At 53.4% G+C, this 19,500-nt stretch overlaps 1 protein-coding gene across 1 annotated transcript in view; it reads right to left on the bottom strand.

Moving 5' to 3' along the window:
* Nucleotides 1-37: 37 nt before the first annotated feature.
* Nucleotides 38-19,500, bottom strand: part of CR1 (complement C3b/C4b receptor 1 (Knops blood group)) — a 35,352-nt gene continuing 15,889 nt past the window's right edge. Inside the window, 36 exon segments of the mRNA XM_064472464.1 lie at nt 38-725; nt 1,427-1,511; nt 1,784-1,859; nt 2,026-2,055; nt 2,309-2,488; nt 3,839-4,129; nt 4,299-4,499; nt 5,453-5,635; nt 5,799-5,846; nt 6,253-6,432; nt 7,185-7,270; nt 7,840-7,939; nt 8,191-8,382; nt 8,605-8,787; nt 9,050-9,232; nt 9,422-9,604; nt 9,756-9,938; nt 10,132-10,314; nt 10,709-10,903; nt 11,036-11,226; nt 11,925-12,024; nt 12,201-12,392; nt 13,009-13,191; nt 13,381-13,563; nt 13,715-13,897; nt 14,091-14,273; nt 14,668-14,862; nt 15,094-15,185; nt 15,884-15,983; nt 16,160-16,351; nt 16,968-17,150; nt 17,340-17,522; nt 17,674-17,856; nt 18,050-18,232; nt 18,627-18,821; nt 18,954-19,144. Coding sequence (XP_064328534.1) covers nt 1,430-1,511; nt 1,784-1,859; nt 2,026-2,055; nt 2,309-2,488; nt 3,839-4,129; nt 4,299-4,499; nt 5,453-5,635; nt 5,799-5,846; nt 6,253-6,432; nt 7,185-7,270; nt 7,840-7,939; nt 8,191-8,382; nt 8,605-8,787; nt 9,050-9,232; nt 9,422-9,604; nt 9,756-9,938; nt 10,132-10,314; nt 10,709-10,903; nt 11,036-11,226; nt 11,925-12,024; nt 12,201-12,392; nt 13,009-13,191; nt 13,381-13,563; nt 13,715-13,897; nt 14,091-14,273; nt 14,668-14,862; nt 15,094-15,185; nt 15,884-15,983; nt 16,160-16,351; nt 16,968-17,150; nt 17,340-17,522; nt 17,674-17,856; nt 18,050-18,232; nt 18,627-18,821; nt 18,954-19,144 — 5,671 coding nt within the window. The 3' untranslated portion in view covers nt 38-725; nt 1,427-1,429.

The following is a 19,500-nucleotide window of genomic DNA, read 5'->3' as shown; positions in this document are numbered from 1 at the left end:
CCCTGCGTAGGGCTGCTTCTCCTGTGAAAGGCGAGCCGCGCGTGCTGCGGAGCGGTATTAGAAAGAAAATAATGAAGGCTTAAAACTCTAGCTAGAAGCCAAAGGAGAGACAAAACCGAAAGCAATTGTTGTCCCACGTTCAGCTTTTATTAGGTTAAGCATTCATGAGGAACACTGCAAATAAGCATTCCTGGAAGAAAACACAGAGCAGCGTCCAGTACTGCAGCAGACGTGAATACAGTTGCGATTAAGACAGTCTTTGGTTTAACAAATCACAGAATCTCTGAGCGGTGGGGGCTGGAAGGGACCTCTGGGCATCGTGTCACCCAAGCCCCCTGCCTGAGCAGGCGCACCGAGAGCAGGGGGCACACGGCCGCGTCCAGGCGGGTTCTGATTTTGAAGTTGTGACTTTGAGACAGACCCAGGAGCGCTTGTGTGGATCGTGCTTATCACAGGGTTTGCGAATGGAGAAACGTTTATCGGGCGGCAGCAGGACGCACGAGTTCCTCTGAAACAGCAGCTGTGCTGTGTGCTGTTTGAACTTTGTTAGATCCTTACAGTAATTAATGGGAGCAGAAGGAGCGTTAACAGAGTGTACGGTAAAGTGCCTTTTTTTGCTACAGAATTTCAGTCGCAACACGAGCGACGCTTCTACGCTACCTACAGCCGCTCTCTGTACGGAGAACGAGTCCAATGCCTGCTTAGCGGCAGCATGGATGCCCAGCCTAGGAAAAAAGATTACATTCTGCTGTTAAAATTAGACTTTTCCTGTTTTCACACCGATGCCTAGAGATTACATCATAGCTCATGAGGGAGGAGAGAATTTCTGGGAAATGCATTGTTTCAACTGTGGAATTATCTCAAATTAGCCTTAAAAAGAAAATACAAGAGCTAATGTTAACAGGTGCCATTTTGTAGTGAAAGCTGATCATGTTCAGAGTGCTGCTAGCTAAAAAATAATTGTTATCTGCAATAGATTCAGCATAGAAAGTAGATTCATCTGTAAGTAAAAATGGCATTACAAAAAATGTAAAAAGCAAGCAAAACCCCCCAAAGGCCCACTTCAGTGTCCTTTTCTGATGGAGTGCTGTTAAGGTAGTTTTTTAGAGAGCAAGCCCTTTAAAATTATGGGTAATCCTTGCAAACAAAAGCAAGTTTATGGCAGAAGCAAGGCATAGCCTGAAAGTCTGCCCCATTAATTCAGATTCAGGAAAAGGAAACACATGTATCGAGGGTGGTGTCAGAAAGAAAAATAGGATGTTTAAAAAAAACCCAGTATGTTTGAAATAGTCTCTCTTATTCAGCAAAAGAAAGCATCTTACCAGAGGATTGAGGGGAAAGAGTTTTCAACTTGAATGACTATTTGGGAACAACTCAACTTTGTAGCTATAGCTGGTATTTTATGTTGAGGAATATAAATCCTTACCTTCTATGGAACACACGAACACTTCTGTTCAGTTATGTGGTTCAGAGGGGTTTGGTAACTGTAGTTTTCATATGTATGATAATAGCTAAGTGAAAAAGAAGAAAACAGTGAACTGTATTGGTTTGTGAAAGAACACTCGGGTTGGTTTCCACTTAGGGAAAGAGTCTTGAAATAAAACAACATAACCACACCATCGATTCCAGGTTGCCGTGCCTTGTACAGTTCGCAAGCGTGAGCCAAAGGCACAAAATTTCAAGGCCCAGGCACACTCAGGCAAATATTTCAAGTGCATAAAGTGTATAAAACTTGGGACTTGGCAACAAAGGACGTGAGTGAACATCCAGAAGACCGCCTTACCCTTCCTTCTGCTTAGAAATAATTTTCCAGACAATGCCTGCCCCCAGGAGAAGCAGGACTCCTGCAGCTGCAACCCCTGAGAGAGAAGAGCGCGTATTATTCTCACTGTATGTTTTAAAGCACGTTGGCACAAAAGACACAACGAGGCACATCGTCAAAGTAAGCAGAGGGGGCACCGGTGCTGCAGAGGCCACCCCATAAAGCTAAAGATCTGGCCACAGAAATGTTTCTAAGCTGCTTACCTAGGCCTACTGAACCAGACCTGCGTGATACTGAGGGGAAGAGAAAAAGAAAAGTCAGCTAATTATTCTAACAAAATAAGGTGTTTCTCAACTCTAGTTAATCACTTTATGAAAAAAGCTGAAGCTTGCTTTTTTTATTATAGGCCTGCTAAGGCCTATAACACAGGATTTCTTAAAAACCACACCATTATATAATTTTTTTTTCTATACAGAAAGACATTTGCTTGTTTCAATGCATTTGCACATTTCTGTTTGGTCTTTGCTTTGTTTACATTTCACTCACTCAGTTTGCAGGCTGGTACAGGAGGGTCCCAGCTGAAGTCCTCTTGGCACTGAATCTGACTGATGCCATCCAACGTGTAACCATCATCACATTCCAGAGTGATGTTCGTCCCAGAGCGATAAGTATTTCCTTTTATGGCTTTCTTAACGCCTTGAACGTCTGGGAATATGCACCTGATCTCTGAAATTAGAAATAACAAAAAAAGGCTGTTTAATGAGAAGGAACGTAAAACACAAGAAATAAAACTGTGTTATTCTTGTAAATCTTGTAAAATACAGAAATAAAACTGTGTTATTGAAGACATTGTTTTTGATTTCTTTCTGAACGTAATCAGGAATTAATTCTTATTCCACAGGGTAATTCCTTTGTGGCTGCAGAAGAGGGTAGGTGTCTCATGCCCACACATGAATGTTTGTACAGATCAGCTATTCCACACTGATACTGCACGTGGAAAGCCGTGTGCAGTAGGGGCACCCTGGGAGAAGCTGGCCAGAAAAAGACGTGTTTCTGATATTGGGCTACCAAAACATTTGGAGAAGAAAGGTGTAGCAGGGAAGAGATCTGTGGGAGCTTTAGAGCCAACTGCCTGTAACCCACTTCCAGTCTGTAGAAGTCCCTTGCCCTTAAAAGATGTCACCAGCTGTACCATTTATCAATAATTTATTATTTAGTCCAGCCATCTAAGCACTGATTTCCATGAAGTGAGTTAGTTGCTTCAATTTAAGTGTCTAACCGCCTTTGGCAGTCCGAGTCTAAGAAGGTTGTCGGTGGAGACCAAAGGGGTAACACTAACATGTAACTTTTAACCTTTTTTTCACATCTTTTTATATTTATTTTTACTTTCACAGACACTAGTTACTGAGGGCACTTTAAAACCACAAGAATGTGGAACGGGAGGGAGAATTTTTCTGTGAGACTGCTTCCCTTAAAGAGCCTCTGACGTATAAGCACTTAAGTTATTTCCTGTCATTGTTATCCAAGCACTTTTCAACTCTTGAGTCACTGGGGTGGGTGCAGCTCCACCAAGAAAGCACCCTGTGTGGGCAATGATTCCATTCTGATACACGTGCAGTTTTCCATGCAGGAACACCCACATCAGGAATCATGTGACATTCATGAAATTGCCTGTGGGCAAGTTTGTGCGATGAGTGACCTTCACAGTGAGCTACACTGAAGTGCCAAGTCACAGGTATAGAGGCATTTTCCAAGAAGGGAATAATTGGGCTCACTCACGTGTAACCTACTGACTCTCCATCAGAGACAAATCCTCTGACATAATAGTTTCCTTTGTTTCCTGTTAGTGATAACTGGGGAGCAACAGACATAAAAAGGGAAGGAAAGGGAAGGAGAAAAGTTTCTACTCTTCTACTAAAAGTAAAAAGGTTTTAATGAAGGAAAGTGACTATACAACTCATTCATAGCAACAAAAGCAGAGGTGGAAAACATGCAAGAATTGAAATCGCCTTCCAGAACTCATGGTTCTGCCACCATGAATTCCAACCAACATGAGCGAACTAAGCACTAACACACCTTTGCACTGAGGAAGCGGCTGGCTCCAGGTTCCTGACGCTGTGCAGTTGATGAAAGTGTTCCCGACAAGTGAATAACCAGGATCACAGCCATAGGATACAGATGCTCCATAGGAAAAAGTGTCAGAGATGTTGCCTTTGAGCTTCCCGTTGGTGATGTTTGGAGGATGGAGACACTTCACAACTGGAAAGTCAGGGAGAGACAAACGACAGCATTGACTCGAGGATCCTGATGGACTGCCAGAGAGTAGCTGAGGCACCGTACCTTTGCAGCCTTGATTGTTCCCATTTACTTTCTTCACCTAGGCTAAATAAACTGATTCTGTAACCCGGTAACTCCATCAGGCTTTGGAAATGGGTATACACTTGGTCTTATCACTCATTCTATAGTGGAGGACTCAGATTTAGTCCTTATACAAACCTTTCCCTAAGGCAAATCATGTTACATGTCCTTCCTTAGCTCTCTGCAACAAACACACCTTTGCAGACTGGAGGAGGATGGCTCCAGGCTCCAGCCTCTGTGCAATAAATGGATGCTGTCCCAATGAGAGAGAAGCCTGGCTCGCAGATGTATCTTACAGACATTCCAGGAGTGAAAAATACGTTTGCTGGGCCGCTGAGAGACCCGTGGGCAATATCTGCAGGCTTGGAACAGTGCAGCGCTGAAAGGAGAGAAAGTGCAGATCAAAACAGAGCTCAGCCAGGCAAGAACTTCTGAGCACCTCTGGAGGGCTGTACACTCACTCCCACAGCACTGAATCCAACGCACAGAGCCAGCCCTGCCTAGCCCTCTGCACTCGCTTCACCCTAAATCATCTATAAAGCATACGGCATCACACACACACATCTTACACAAAGGAGCATTGCCCAGCATCATCTTTCCTGGTATATCAGATAAGAAGAATGATTACTTAATATATATATAGTGGGAATTCCATGCTTGTAAGACCATCTTATTACAACATCCACACAGGTTCCTTACAGCTGGCAAAGCTGGCTTAAGCTCATTTTTAAGCCGTTCATACTGAGAAACTGAGGCACCAGATACTGCAGCAATAAGAATGGGAAAAATCAGGGTAGATGGATCTTCAGCCCTGAACACTAGACTCGGGATTCCTCTCACCTCCTCAACATGTTGCAGCACACTACCAAGAGTGATAAGGTCAGAAAGGATAGCCACCTAAGGACAGATAACACATGCTTTCCTCTTTCACAGATTGGGAGTGGAGGATCCCATGTGCCCCCAGGGTGGGCACTGGAACTTGGGGAGGTCTTTGGGGACATTAACAGTGTTTGCGTTCAACTGTAATCATGTCTCCAGGCCTGTAGAAGGACTCTAGTCTGATTGCTTTTCCATTCCCAACTCTTGGGCTCACAGCCAACTGTGGACAGCAAGGCTATAAAGAACCCTTTAGACTATGAAACTTGGGTGGAATAGAGACCACAGAGTCCTCAGAGACCCCATTCTTGGCCACAGAGACCTAATTCTTTCTTTAGTGGTGGAGTTCATTGAAGCAACAGCTCATTTCAGCAGGTCCTTAGCCAAATATCGCTACATGTTTAACACATTTAGAAAGTTGGGAGAAGAATCAGTGGAAAGAGCACAAACACAGACCTTCGCACCGAGGAAGGGGGCGGCTCCAGACTCCGTTTGTTGTACAGTGAATGGACTTATTCCCAATGAGGGAGAAGCCGTGTTTGCAGCGGTAGTGCACAAGTGCTCCCACATCAAAAGTGTCTGAGAACTGACTGCTGTGTTCCCCGTTATCAATCCTTGGAGGAGGCAGACACTTCACTACTGAAAGAGGGGAGGGAGGTGAGAAGGTGACATGAAATTGTAAAAAAAGTGATAACAAGAGGGTGAAAAAGTGCAATTAACCCTCTTCACTGCAAAAAGCAGGAGAGGTTGGGAGGAGGAGTTAGCATTTAGTAAATCTTGCCTCTTCTTATAATAGACCTACCTGGCTTCGTTGTGGTATCAGGATGACGATAGTGCTCTGCCGCTCCATCTAGACGCAGGATTAAGAGTTTAAAATACACATTTGGTTGAGCAAATACAAAGCACAAATTTACTTTCATTTTCCATCATCCTGCCTTTATTTTTCCAGCAAAAATTACACGCCCCTCTGATAGTGTCCTGCCACGAAGCTACCAAATTTCTCGCTTTCAGGAAGCAAGGAGAACACGGATTATGGATTGCAACAAGCAGGGTGAGAAAAGTGCAAATCATGCTCATACTTACAACATTACCCAAAACCTGGCTTACCTCCTGTGTGAGAAGAGAGGCATAAAAAAAGAGAAAAATTTCTGGTTTCTCCTTAAAGTAGTTGGAGCAAACGGGAAAGACGAAGCCAACTTTGGCTTCGGTGAGGGGGTAGGAGCAGCGGGGGAGGAACCTGCAATGCTGATACTTACCCTGCTCACAGACTGGTACGGGTGGATTCCACGTTTTATCAGCTTGGCACTGGGCTGTGCGATGGCCTCGCAAGGTGAAACCTTTATGGCACTTAAAGGTAACAGTATCTTTGTATGTGTAGTGATATTTAAGAACAGCTACTCCCCCATTCTGGATTTGTGGGACTGGACATACCACCTCTGAAAAATAAATTCAGTATCTCAAAGAGGGAGCTGTGTGTGTGCTGTGACTGATGCATATATAAAGTCCATCCTTAACGTGCCGCAGCTCAGAGGAGTTTCACAGGTAGCACTTGGAGCCTCACAGAAGAATAATTTCAAGAATTGAGGGCTTTTTAGTTCTTTTAGGTACCCTCGGTTTACCACATATACATATAATCACAGCTTTGTGCCTATGAGCAGAATAATGCGAATACAATCCAATAAATATGTTAAAAGGTGTAGAAATCCATAAATGTTAGTCATTCTCATGACTGCCTTCCTGTACCAAGCTCATGCCTTCCAAAGCAATTCCATCTGAAGGAAAGCCTAGTTGCAGTGATCAGCCCCACAAGGCAAATCAGCCTGTGGTTTGGGTAACAGTACAGTATTTGGAAGATCCTTGTTTGGTTTTACTCAATATCCCACTCGTTACTGCAAGGCACATTTCTTCCTTAATTTGTTTTTTATGTTTGTGAAACAAAAGGGACAAATCCCTGCTGGCGTCTCACAACTCTTCATTCTACATAACCCTGAAAGATCAAAAGCTAGCATCCAGAAGACTCTTAGAAGAAACCAAACAAGCAAACACATAGAAAACACACTCCTAGTGGAATATTGTGCTTGAAAAGTCTTATTCCTCAAAGCTGTGTTTATTTTAAGTAAATGCCACTTTTTAATTTTAAGGACTTAGTTTGGCAATTCTGGGCCATATCTAATGGTGTCGTACTTACCCTGACAGAGGGGAAGAACACCACCCCATGCGACATCTGGTCCAAATATCTCACATCGCCTATGAGACTGTCCAACCAGTTGGTGCCTGCAGTTACAGAGGAAGAAATATCAGCTGATACCAAGTCATTCCGCTTGGATTTTGCGTTCCCACTCTGACACTGCCCCCAGAGGTTTCCTTCTGCAGCCTCCTGATTCTGGCTGGTCACCGAGATGTTTCTCTTGGTTTGACCCATAGGAATGAAGGACACCAAGTTCCTTCTTCCCAGATCGGAGAGGAGCAGCAATGATCCCAAATTACTCTGCGTTAGATTGGTTGGGTGCTAAATCAGGACTCAGACCCAAGTGAGTTCCAAACCGCTGGAGCCTCCTTGCAGCACCTGCTCGCTTGCACTCTCAGCTCCTGCTTGGTGGCCATCTGAGAAGGCAGACTGAAACTGAAGTTTGCCAGGTAATCTATTGTGCATGGGCAGGGAATACTGAGAGACACTTCTCCCTTTCCTGAGCAGGCAACTGTGGCATAACTGGAACCAAAACACAAATTCTAGCTTGCTGCGGGAGAACGGCCTGCGCAGAGGAGTGGGCTCTGATCCTTTAGTGTAAGTTGCCCGACACCGAGCTCAGAAATGGAGTCAGCAAAGGCAGCGCAGGACTCACCCTTCTTCACACGTGTACTTCACGGTTGACCCAAAAAGGAGATCTGTCAGAACAACAACTCTGCCATTCTTTGGTGTTTCTGGGTATTTACATTGCTTCCCTGGGAAAGAACAAGCCTGAGTTTAAACTCCTCTCTTGCAGTTTTGTAATGCACTATGTGAAGGTACCTTAAGGATCTGTCCACGTTCAGACACCAGTAAAGACTTGATTTGTAAAAGGCCAATAGCTGCCCAAACTATGTGACTAGTGAAGCCATGTATGAATCAATTTTTAAAGAACTGCTTTAAGAAACCCACAAATGTAGCTTAGACAATTTTCAACAACAAACACCAAACTGATTGAGCTATTCACTTTTACAGAACGCTAGCGCTTCAGACCACGTGTGGTTTTTGAGGCATGTCAGAGTTGAGGGTACTCCGGGGTGTCTCATGTATCCTGGCTGGCAGTTGTATCGCACGCTGTCCCCAACGGGAAACTCGGTCACATATTTGTATTCCTCAGTTAGCTCAGCAAAGGTTAAGTTTGGAGGTGGTCCACAGCCACCTATGAGGAGAGAAAGCGCAGGGGAAAAAAAGGATATCAGCAACACAAAGTTGTTTTAAAATGTATATTGAGCATACATAGATAAAAGCTTACAAGCAAAACCAAGAAAAAAACGGGAGGACTGAAGGATTCAACATTATGGCAAGAGTCCTACAGGCTTTCGAAGGCAGAAATTCCCAGACTACCCATTACTCCAGCCGTTATCTCCGAGCCACTGTGTACCTGCACACTGAGGAGGGGGGTCGCTCCAGTTCCCAGAGTCGGTGCAGTAAATCAATGCCTCTCCCAGGAGGCTGTAGCCAGGGTCACAGCTGTACTTTACAACCATCCCAAGAGTGAAAACTTCCAAGTCCTGGCTGTTGTGATTTCCATTGTCAATATTCGGAGGTGAAGGACATTGTAGCACTAGACAGTACAAAATGAAAAAAAGGCTTGGCCAAGGTAACATGCAAGAAGGGTGCAAGACAAAGCCACCACAACGAAGAGAGGGTCCTGCAGGTGCTGGAAGCACGCCTAGACCCGCGGGTGTCACTGGCTGTGCAGTTCCCCCCTCCCCACGCCAGCTCTGCCGGGGGGCAGGTTTGCCTGCTCCAGGATCAGCCGAGCACGGGGCGGATGCTCAGCCAGGCGCGGGTGCACGGGGAGCCGCGGCAGCAGCCGGCCCCACCTGCGCAGCGCGGGTACGGGAGGCTCCAGTTCCCCGAGGCCGTGCACAGGACGGTGGGGTCTCCGAGGAGGGAGAAGCCGGGCTGGCAGCTGTAGCTCACGGACATGCCGCTGGTGAAGTTTGCCCCGAGCTGTGCGCTGTGCGTGGCGTTGGCGACGACGGGAGGCGGAGGACAAGGCAGCGCTAAGGGGGCAGGAGCAGAGAGAGGCGTTTCAGTGATTTTGCCTGACGGAGGAGCACACGTAACACGGCCAACCGCGTCAGAGCCGAAGCGATGGAGCGAGGCAGGCAGCACGACCCGGGGCGCTCATCCTCCAGCACAGGGCTGGCCCTGAGCACCCTCTCTGCAACCCCCCGTGTGGCCGTGCTCACCTGGCTCGCAGGTGGGGACAGCAGGCGCCCAGCGGCCGTCGGGCTGGCACTTGGCTTCACGGCTGCCCCACAGCACGTAGCCCGGGCGGCACTGGAAGGTGACGTTGGCCCCGGGATGGTACACGGCGCTCTGTCCTTCAGCCACCTCTCCATTGTGGATGCTGGGGCTCGTGCAGGTGATCACTGGAAGGGAAAAGCAGCAGAGCATGGGCTGGGGAAGCGGCTGTCGGAGCAGAGAGATCCTGCTTTGGTTTTGCGAGGTCAGAATGCAGGGGAGGCCGTGCGACCGCGAGGGGCTCCCATTTTGCTACGGGGAGGAGCATTCACAGCTCACCTTCACAGCGGGGATAAGGGATGCTCCAGGTTCCGTTGACCGTACAGTACAGAGTCGTCTTTCCAACAAGAGAATAGCCGGGGTCACAGCTGTAATTTACAGACCTGCCAGGGACGAAGGCTTCCATGTCCTCGCCGTCGTGCTGGCCATGGTCAATCGCCATCGGGGAGGGACACAGCCGCCCTGCGGGGACGGGAATCTTCAGTGAGAACAGGATGGGCTTTTGGGTTTTGTGTCTTGGCTTCCCGCTCAGCACCAGAGACCTGAGTCTCGGTAAATACAAGTTTGTGGATTTGGACTTTTGTCCCCTTCTTTCCTCCCGTGATCCCTTGGTAGTGCTGGCATATCCACAGGTGAAAGAGGCAGGTGAACGCACCTTCACACCGAGGGGCAGGGACGCTCCAAGCTCCAGAAGCGGTACAAGTGAGCTGTGCCTCTCCAACAAGAACGTAGCCAGGGTCGCAGGCGTAGCTCACGGACATGCCGCTGGTGAAGAGTGCCGTGGCTTGGCCGCTGTGCTCCCCGTTGGCGATGGCTGGAGGGCGAGAGCACTGCGACGCTGGGGAGAGAGGGCAAAACCGCATTGGTGTCCGCAGTGACAAAAAGGAGGAATATGGAAAAATGAGTGCGTTGGTGCAGAGGAACGTTGCGCTGAGCTGCCACGCTGTAAGAGGCAGGGCTGTCTCGGACAGGTATCTCTTGGCTGCTGCTCGTGGCCAGAGTCCATTGAGATGCTTCAGCTCTCTGGACCACCTGGGACGTATTTCTGTGCCCCCATCCCCGGTGAGTGGAGCAGGGGCAGTGTGGGCACTAACAGATCCCAGCCCGCCATCCTCCCCGGCCCACTCGTGTCCCGAGAACAGCCACAGCTCCACAGCACATCCCCGTGCACGGCCTGCCCTGCCCGCAGCCTCGCCAGCGTGGACAGACGCTGCTGCACCGCAGGGCCCTACCTCCGCACCGCGGCGGCGGCCCGCTCCACACGCCGTGCTCCCCGTCCGCCGTGGTGCAGAAGATGGAGGGCTCGCCCGCCAGCGGGTGGCCGGGGTCGCAGGTGTAGGTGACCACGTCGGCATAGGAGAAGGTGCCCGTCGAGTGCCCGCTGTGTCTGCCGTGGGGGATGTCCGGCGGCGGATCGCAGGTGATACCTGCGGGCGTGTACAAGGTGCCTTTAGCGTCAGCGCTGCAGCAGCGCCCGGGGGCTGCAGGACAGACACGCTCGCCAGGAGGGGAGCCGCCGGGGATGAGCCCGTCTCAGCGGTGATGCTCCCCGTCTTTGCCTTGGAAGATCTTTCCCAAGGAAAGCACCGATCTGAACCTCTTTGTGCTGCGTTTGGCTCTCATCGGTCTCTGCTCAGCTCCGGCCGCAGCGTACTTACTCTGGCAGACGGGAACATCACCGCTCCACCTCACCCGCGTCCCAGAGCTGGAAAGCACGCAGTGTCGCTGGGCCGCTCCAACCAGCCTGTGCCTGGGGTCAGACAAAGGCACTCCTGTCACTACGGGACTGTCTTTGGAGGTCGCGTCTCCCATGGGCAACAAGTATTGCCTTCGTTGCCATCTAATCCTGCCAGTCTAAAGGAATGAACCTCGGCTTGTCTGGGGTCCGCCCCCCAGGTCCCCTCGGTCAGCACAGGCAGGACATCCCGGGGGCTGAGGGAGCTGCCATGCCCTCTCCTCTTCCTTCTGTCCTCTAGAGAAGTCCACGCTAAGGACTTCTGCTTTAAGGCAAAGCTTCCAAAATAAAACCCCCTTTTCCCCTCGTATGCTCCGCACAACCAGACTCAGGCGGTCGTGCCCGCTAACGGGCGCTTAACAATCAATCAGTAAATCCCCTTCTCCAATTCCTGTTGCCGTTTGGACTAGAATCGAGCCTAGAACCAGACCGTTGCGAGGACCAGAATTGCTTTAGTGCCAAAACTGTTTTAAGCCACGCAGGAGATTCTGAGGTTTTCCCTGACCGTGTGGAGGATTTCTGTTCTCTCGGCAGCTGAGAGCTCCGCTTTCTGCTCCAGCATCGCCTTGAGCAGGCAACAGCGGGGTGCTCTGAGCTCAGAGACACAGCAGTGGTCTCTTGTGGGAGGACACGCGGTGCCTGCGAGCGGCCGGGAGAGCAGAAGCATTGCTGGTTTCATCTCGATGTGGGGAAGGAGCCTGGCTGGGACCCACCCTTCGTTGCAGGTGTAATTCACCGTGGACCCAAAGAAGACATCTGTTGTAACGATGACTCTGCCGTTCTCCGGTTCTCTGGGATGATCGCACTTTCTCCCTGGGCAGAAGAAGACCTGGTTTTAAAGGTGCTTTAACTCGGTGCCGTAGGAAAAGGGTCGCTAATGGTGGGCGTCTGCCCAGACCCCACGGAGGAGGGAGCTGAAAGGGAGAAATGACAAGGCTCCAGTCGTTAGGCTGCGCTTTCAACAAACTAGAAGCATCTGCAAAACGTACGTTTGCAAAACTCCGGGGCTTCAGACCACGTTTGATTTTCTAGACACGTAATCGTTGGTGCTATCTGTGGATGTTTTGCGTATCCAGGCCGACAAGTGTACTTCACAGTCTTCCCAACGGGATAGTCGCTCTGATTTTTATACTCCTTGTTTAGCTCAGCAAACAGTAAGGTGGTTGGTGTGCCACAGCCAGCTGCCAGGAAACAAAATGCACGTGAGGGACACGTGCGGGGTGTGGAACGCAGCTAAGGAGCATCAAGCGCATTGGGAGGTGCTGTTACAAACCCCAAGGTATTGGTACCTCCTCTGTGTATTCCAACGTTTATCCGCCTAAATCAACGCTTACTTAGCATGGAAGGACACATGCACCCGATTTATATGTTCTCAAAAAAATGAATCAAAAGAGCCTCCACCCCCGCAAAACCACCCCAGCAGTTTGGCCAGCTTGGCGTTCCCACACTCTGCACAGCCTGCAGGGCAGCACTGCCACCAGACAGCGTGTTGTCCTTGGGCCACAGGGTGCCAGGATCTGAAATTTCAGAAACTAGACTGGCCAAGACTGTGTCCCTGTGGAAGCTTTGGGCTTTGGCAGTGCCACCAGCCTGTTGCCGGGGCCCCACAACAAAGAGAGAGTCCTGCAGGTGCTGGAAGCACACCTAGACCCACGGGTGTCACTGGCCGTGCAGTTCCCCCTCCCCACGCCAGCTCTGCCGGGGGGCAGGTTTGCCTGCTCCAGGATCAGCCGAGCACGGGGCGGATGCTCAGCCAGGCGCGGGTGCACGGGGAGCCGCGGCAGCAGCCGGCCCCACCTGCGCAACGTGGGTACGGGAGGCTCCAGTTCCCCGAGGCCGTGCACAGGACGGTGGGGTCTCCGAGGAGGGAGAAGCCGGGCTGGCAGCTGTAGCTCACGGACATGCCGCTGGTGAAGTTTGCCCCGAGCTGTGCGCTGTGCGTGGCGTTGGCGACGACGGGAGGCGGAGGACAAGGCAGCGCTAAGGGGGCAGGAGCAGAGAGAGGCGTTTCAGTGATTTTGCCTGACGGAGGAGCACACGTAACACGGCCAACCGCGTCAGAGCCGAAGCGATGGAGCGAGGCAGGCAGCACGACCCGGGGCGCTCATCCTCCAGCACAGGGCTGGCCCTGAGCACCCTCTCTGCAACCCCCCATGTGGCCGTGCTCACCTGGCTCGCAGGTGGGGACAGCAGGCGCCCAGCGGCCGTCGGGCCGGCACTTGGCTTCACGGCTGCCCCACAGCACGTAGCCCGGGCGGCACTGGAAGGTGACGTTGGCCCCGGGATGGTACACGGCGCTCTGTCCTTCAGCCACCTCTCCATTGTGGATGCTGGGGCTCGTGCAGGTGATCACTGGAAGGGAAAAGCAGCAGAGCATGGGCTGGGGAAGCGGCTGCCGGAGCTGAGGGATCCTGCTTTGGTTTTGCGAGGTCAGAATGCAGGGGAGGCCGTGCGACCGCGAGGGGCTCCCATTTTGCTACGGGGAAGAGCATTCACAGCTCACCTTCACAGCGGGGGTAAGGGATGCTCCAGGTTCCGTTGACCGTACAGTACAGAGTCGTCTTTCCAACAAGAGAATAGCCGGGGTCACAGCTGTAATTTACAGACCTGCCAGGGACGAAGGCTTCCATGTCCTCGCCGTCGTGCTGGCCATGGTCAATCGCCATCGGGGAGGGACACAGCCGCCCTGCGGGGACGGGAATCTTCAGTGAGAACAGGATGGGCTTTTGGGTTTTGTGTCTTGGCTTCCCGCTCAGCACCAGAGACCTGAGTCTCGGTAAATACAAGTTTGTGGATTTGGACTTTTGTCCCCTTCTTTCCTCCCGTGATCCCTTGGTAGTGCTGGCATATCCACAGGTGAAAGAGGCAGGTGAACGCACCTTCACACCGAGGGGCAGGGACGCTCCAAGCTCCAGAAGCGGTACAAGTGAGCTGTGCCTCTCCAACAAGAACGTAGCCAGGGTCGCAGGCGTAGCTCACGGACATGCCGCTGGTGAAGAGTGCCGTGGCTTGGCCGCTGTGCTCCCCGTTGGCGATGGCTGGAGGGCGAGAGCACTGCGACGCTGGGGAGAGAGGGCAAAACCGCATTGGTGTCCGCAGTGACAAAAAGGAGGAATATGGAAAAATGAGTGCGTTGGTGCAGAGGAACGTTGCGCTGAGCTGCCACGCTGTAAGAGGCAGGGCTGTCTCGGACAGGTATCTCTTGGCTGCTGCTCGTGGCCAGAGTCCATTGAGATGCTTCAGCTCTCTGGACCACCTGGGACGTATTTCTGTGCCCCCATCCCCGGTGAGTGGAGCAGGGGCAGTGTGGGCACTAACAGATCCCAGCCCGCCATCCTCCCCGGCCCACTCGTGTCCCGAGAACAGCCACAGCTCCACAGCACATCCCCGTGCACGGCCTGCCCTGCCCGCAGCCTCGCCAGCGTGGACAGACGCTGCTGCACCGCAGGGCCCTACCTCCGCACCGCGGCGGCGGCCCGCTCCACACGCCGTGCTCCCCGTCCGCTGTGGTGCAGAAGATGGAGGGCTCGCCCGCCAGCGGGTGGCCGGGGTCGCAGGTGTAGGTGACCACGTCGGCGTAGGAGAAGGTGCCCGTCGAGTGCCCGCTGTGTCTGCCGTGGGGGATGTCCGGCGGCGGATCGCAGGTGATACCTGCGGGCGTGTACAAGGTGCCTTTAGCGTCAGCGCTGCAGCAGCGCCCGGGGGCTGCAGGACAGACACGCTCGCCAGGAGGGGAGCCGCCGGGGATGAGCCCGTCTCAGCGGTGATGCTCCCCGTCTTTGCCTTGGAAGATCTTTCCCAAGGAAAGCACCGATCTGAACCTCTTTGTGCTGCGTTTGGCTCTCATCGGTCTCTGCTCAGCTCCGGCCGCAGCGTACTTACTCTGGCAGACGGGAACATCACCGCTCCACCTCACCCGCGTCCCAGAGCTGGAAAGCACGCAGTGTCGCTGGGCCGCTCCAACCAGCCTGTGCCTGGGGTCAGACAAAGGCACTCCTGTCACTACGGGACTGTCTTTGGAGGTCGCGTCTCCCATGGGCAACAAGTATTGCCTTCGTTGCCATCTAATCCTGCCAGTCTAAAGGAATGAACCTCGGCTTGTCTGGGGTCCGCCCCCCAGGTCCCCTCGGTCAGCACAGGCAGGACATCCCGGGGGCTGAGGGAGCTGCCATGCCCTCTCCTCTTCCTTCTGTCCTCTAGAGAAGTCCACGCTAAGGACTTCTGCTTTAAGGCAAAGCTTCCAAAATAAAACCCCCTTTTCCCCTCGTATGCTCCGCACAACCAGACTCAGGCGGTCGTGCCCGCTAACGGGCGCTTAACAATCGATCAGTAAATCCCCTTCTCCAATTCCTGTTGCCGTTTGGACTAGAATCGAGCCTAGAACCAGACCGTTGCGAGGACCAGAATTGCTTTAGTGCCAAAACTGTTTTAAGCCACGCAGGAGATTCTGAGGTTTTCCCTGACCGTGTGGAGGATTTCTGTTCTCTCGGCAGCTGAGAGCTCCACTTTCTGCTCCAGCATCGCCTTGAGCAGGCAACAGCGGGGTGCTCTGAGCTCAGAGACACAGCAGTGGTCTCTTGTGGGAGGACACGCGGTGCCTGCGAGCGGCCGGGAGAGCAGAAGCATTGCTGGTTTCATCTCGATGTGGGGAAGGAGCCTGGCTGGGACCCACCCTTCGTTGCAGGTGTAATTCACCGTGGACCCAAAGAAGACATCTGTTGTAACGATGACTCTGCCGTTCTCCGGTTCTCTGGGATGATCGCACTTTCTCCCTGGGCAGAAGAAGACCTGGTTTTAAAGGTGCTTTAACTCGGTGCCGTAGGAAAAGGGTCGCTAATGGTGGGCGTCTGCCCAGACCCCACGGAGGAGGGAGCTGAAAGGGAGAAATGACAAGGCTCCAGTCGTTAGGCTGCGCTTTCAACAAACTAGAAGCATCTGCAAAACGTACGTTTGCAAAACTCCGGGGCTTCAGACCACGTTTGATTTTCTAGACACGTAATCGTTGGTGCTATCTGTGGATGTTTTGCGTATCCAGGCCGACAAGTGTACTTCACAGTCTTCCCAACGGGATAGTCGCTCTGATTTTTATACTCCTTGTTTAGCTCAGCAAACAGTAAGGTGGTTGGTGTGCCACAGCCAGCTGCCAGGAAACAAAATGCACGTGAGGGACACGTGCGGGGTGTGGAACGCAGCTAAGGAGCATCAAGCGCATTGGGAGGTGCTGTTACAAACCCCAAGGTATTGGTACCTCCTCTGTGTATTCCAACGTTTATCCGCCTAAATCAACGCTTACTTAGCATGGAAGGACACATGCACCCGATTTATATGTTCTCAAAAAAATGAATCAAAAGAGCCTCCACCCCCGCAAAACCACCCCAGCAGTTTGGCCAGCTTGGCGTTCCCACACTCTGCACAGCCTGCAGGGCAGCACTGCCACCAGACAGCGTGTTGTCCTTGGGCCACAGGGTGCCAGGATCTGAAATTTCAGAAACTAGACTGGCCAAGACTGTGTCCCTGTGGAAGCTTTGGGCTTTGGCAGTGCCACCAGCCTGTTGCCGGGGCCCCACAACAAAGAGAGAGTCCTGCAGGTGCTGGAAGCACACCTAGACCCACGGGTGTCACTGGCCGTGCAGTTCCCCCTCCCCACGCCAGCTCTGCCGGGGGGCAGGTTTGCCTGCTCCAGGATCAGCCGAGCACGGGGCGGATGCTCAGCCAGGCGCGGGTGCACGGGGAGCCGCGGCAGCAGCCGGCCCCACCTGCGCAACGTGGGTACGGGAGGCTCCAGTTCCCCGAGGCCGTGCACAGGACGGTGGGGTCTCCGAGGAGGGAGAAGCCGGGCTGGCAGCTGTAGCTCACGGACATGCCGCTGGTGAAGTTTGCCCCGAGCTGTGCGCTGTGCGTGGCGTTGGCGACGACGGGAGGCGGAGGACAAGGCAGCGCTAAGGGGGCAGGAGCAGAGAGAGGCGTTTCAGTGATTTTGCCTGACGGAGGAGCACACGTAACACGGCCAACCGCGTCAGAGCCGAAGCGATGGAGCGAGGCAGGCAGCACGACCCGGGGCGCTCATCCTCCAGCACAGGGCTGGCCCTGAGCACCCTCTCTGCAACCCCCCGTGTGGCCGTGCTCACCTGGCTCGCAGGTGGGGACAGCAGGCGCCCAGCGGCCGTCGGGCCGGCACTTGGCTTCACGGCTGCCCCACAGCACGTAGCCCGGGCGGCACTGGAAGGTGACGTTGGCCCCGGGATGGTACACGGCGCTCTGTCCTTCAGCCACCTCTCCATTGTGGATGCTGGGGCTCGTGCAGGTGATCACTGGAAGGGAAAAGCAGCAGAGCATGGGCTGGGGAAGCGGCTGCCGGAGCTGAGGGATCCTGCTTTGGTTTTGCGAGGTCAGAATGCAGGGGAGGCCGTGCGACCGCGAGGGGCTCCCATTTTGCTACGGGGAAGAGCATTCACAGCTCACCTTCACAGCGGGGGTAAGGGATGCTCCAGGTTCCGTTGACCGTACAGTACAGAGTCGTCTTTCCAACAAGAGAATAGCCGGGGTCACAGCTGTAATTTACAGACCTGCCAGGGACGAAGGCTTCTATGTCCTCGCCGTCGTGCTGGCCATGGTCAATCGCCATCGGGGAGGGACACAGCCGCCCTGCGGGGACGGGAATCTTCAGTGAGAACAGGATGGGCTTTTGGGTTTTGTGTCTTGGCTTCCCGCTCAGCACCAGAGACCTGAGTCTCGGTAAATACAAGTTTGTGGATTTGGACTTTTGTCCCCTTCTTTCCTCCCGTGATCCCTTGGTAGTGCTGGCATATCCACAGGTGAAAGAGGCAGGTGAACGCACCTTCACACCGAGGGGCAGGGACGCTCCAAGCTCCAGAAGCGGTACAAGTGAGCTGTGCCTCTCCAACAAGAACGTAGCCAGGGTCGCAGGCGTAGCTCACGGACATGCCGCTGGTGAAGAGTGCCGTGGCTTGGCCGCTGTGCTCCCCGTTGGCGATGGCTGGAGGGCGAGAGCACTGCGACGCTGGGGAGAGAGGGCAAAACCGCATTGGTGTCCGCAGTGACAAAAAGGAGGAATATGGAAAAATGAGTGCGTTGGTGCAGAGGAACGTTGCGCTGAGCTGCCACGCTGTAAGAGGCAGGGCTGTCTCGGACAGGTATCTCTTGGCTGCTGCTCGTGGCCAGAGTCCATTGAGATGCTTCAGCTCTCTGGACCACCTGGGACGTATTTCTGTGCCCCCATCCCCGGTGAGTGGAGCAGGGGCAGTGTGGGCACTAACAGATCCCAGCCCGCCATCCTCCCCGGCCCACTCGTGTCCCGAGAACAGCCACAGCTCCACAGCACATCCCCGTGCACGGCCTGCCCTGCCCGCAGCCTCGCCAGCGTGGACAGACGCTGCTGCACCGCAGGGCCCTACCTCCGCACCGCGGCGGCGGCCCGCTCCACACGCCGTGCTCCCCGTCCGCCGTGGTGCAGAAGATGGAGGGCTCGCCCGCCAGCGGGTGGCCGGGGTCGCAGGTGTAGGTGACCACGTCGGCATAGGAGAAGGTGCCCGTCGAGTGCCCGCTGTGTCTGCCGTGGGGGATGTCCGGCGGCGGATCGCAGGTGATACCTGCGGGCGTGTACAAGGTGCCTTTAGCGTCAGCGCTGCAGCAGCGCCCGGGGGCTGCAGGACAGACACGCTCGCCAGGAGGGGAGCCGCCGGGGATGAGCCCGTCTCAGCGGTGATGCTCCCCGTCTTTGCCTTGGAAGATCTTTCCCAAGGAAAGCACCGATCTGAACCTCTTTGTGCTGCGTTTGGCTCTCATCGGTCTCTGCTCAGCTCCGGCCGCAGCGTACTTACTCTGGCAGACGGGAACATCACCGCTCCACCTCACCCGCGTCCCAGAGCTGGAAAGCACGCAGTGTCGCTGGGCCGCTCCAACCAGCCTGTGCCTGGGGTCAGACAAAGGCACTCCTGTCACTACGGGACTGTCTTTGGAGGTCGCGTCTCCCATGGGCAACAAGTATTGCCTTCGTTGCCATCTAATCCTGCCAGTCTAAAGGAATGAACCTCGGCTTGTCTGGGGTCCGCCCCCCAGGTCCCCTCGGTCAGCACAGGCAGGACATCCCGGGGGCTGAGGGAGCTGCCATGCCCTCTCCTCTTCCTTCTGTCCTCTAGAGAAGTCCACGCTAAGGACTTCTGCTTTAAGGCAAAGCTTCCAAAATAAAACCCCCTTTTCCCCTCGTATGCTCCGCACAACCAGACTCAGGCGGTCGTGCCCGCTAACGGGCGCTTAACAATCAATCAG

The sequence above is a fragment of the Phalacrocorax carbo genome, chromosome 23 (assembly GCF_963921805.1).
Source record: "Phalacrocorax carbo chromosome 23, bPhaCar2.1, whole genome shotgun sequence".
Taxonomy (NCBI): Eukaryota; Metazoa; Chordata; class Aves; order Suliformes; family Phalacrocoracidae; genus Phalacrocorax; species Phalacrocorax carbo.
The sequence above is the reverse complement of the archived record's forward strand: the minus strand, read 5'-3'. Positions and strand labels throughout refer to the sequence as shown.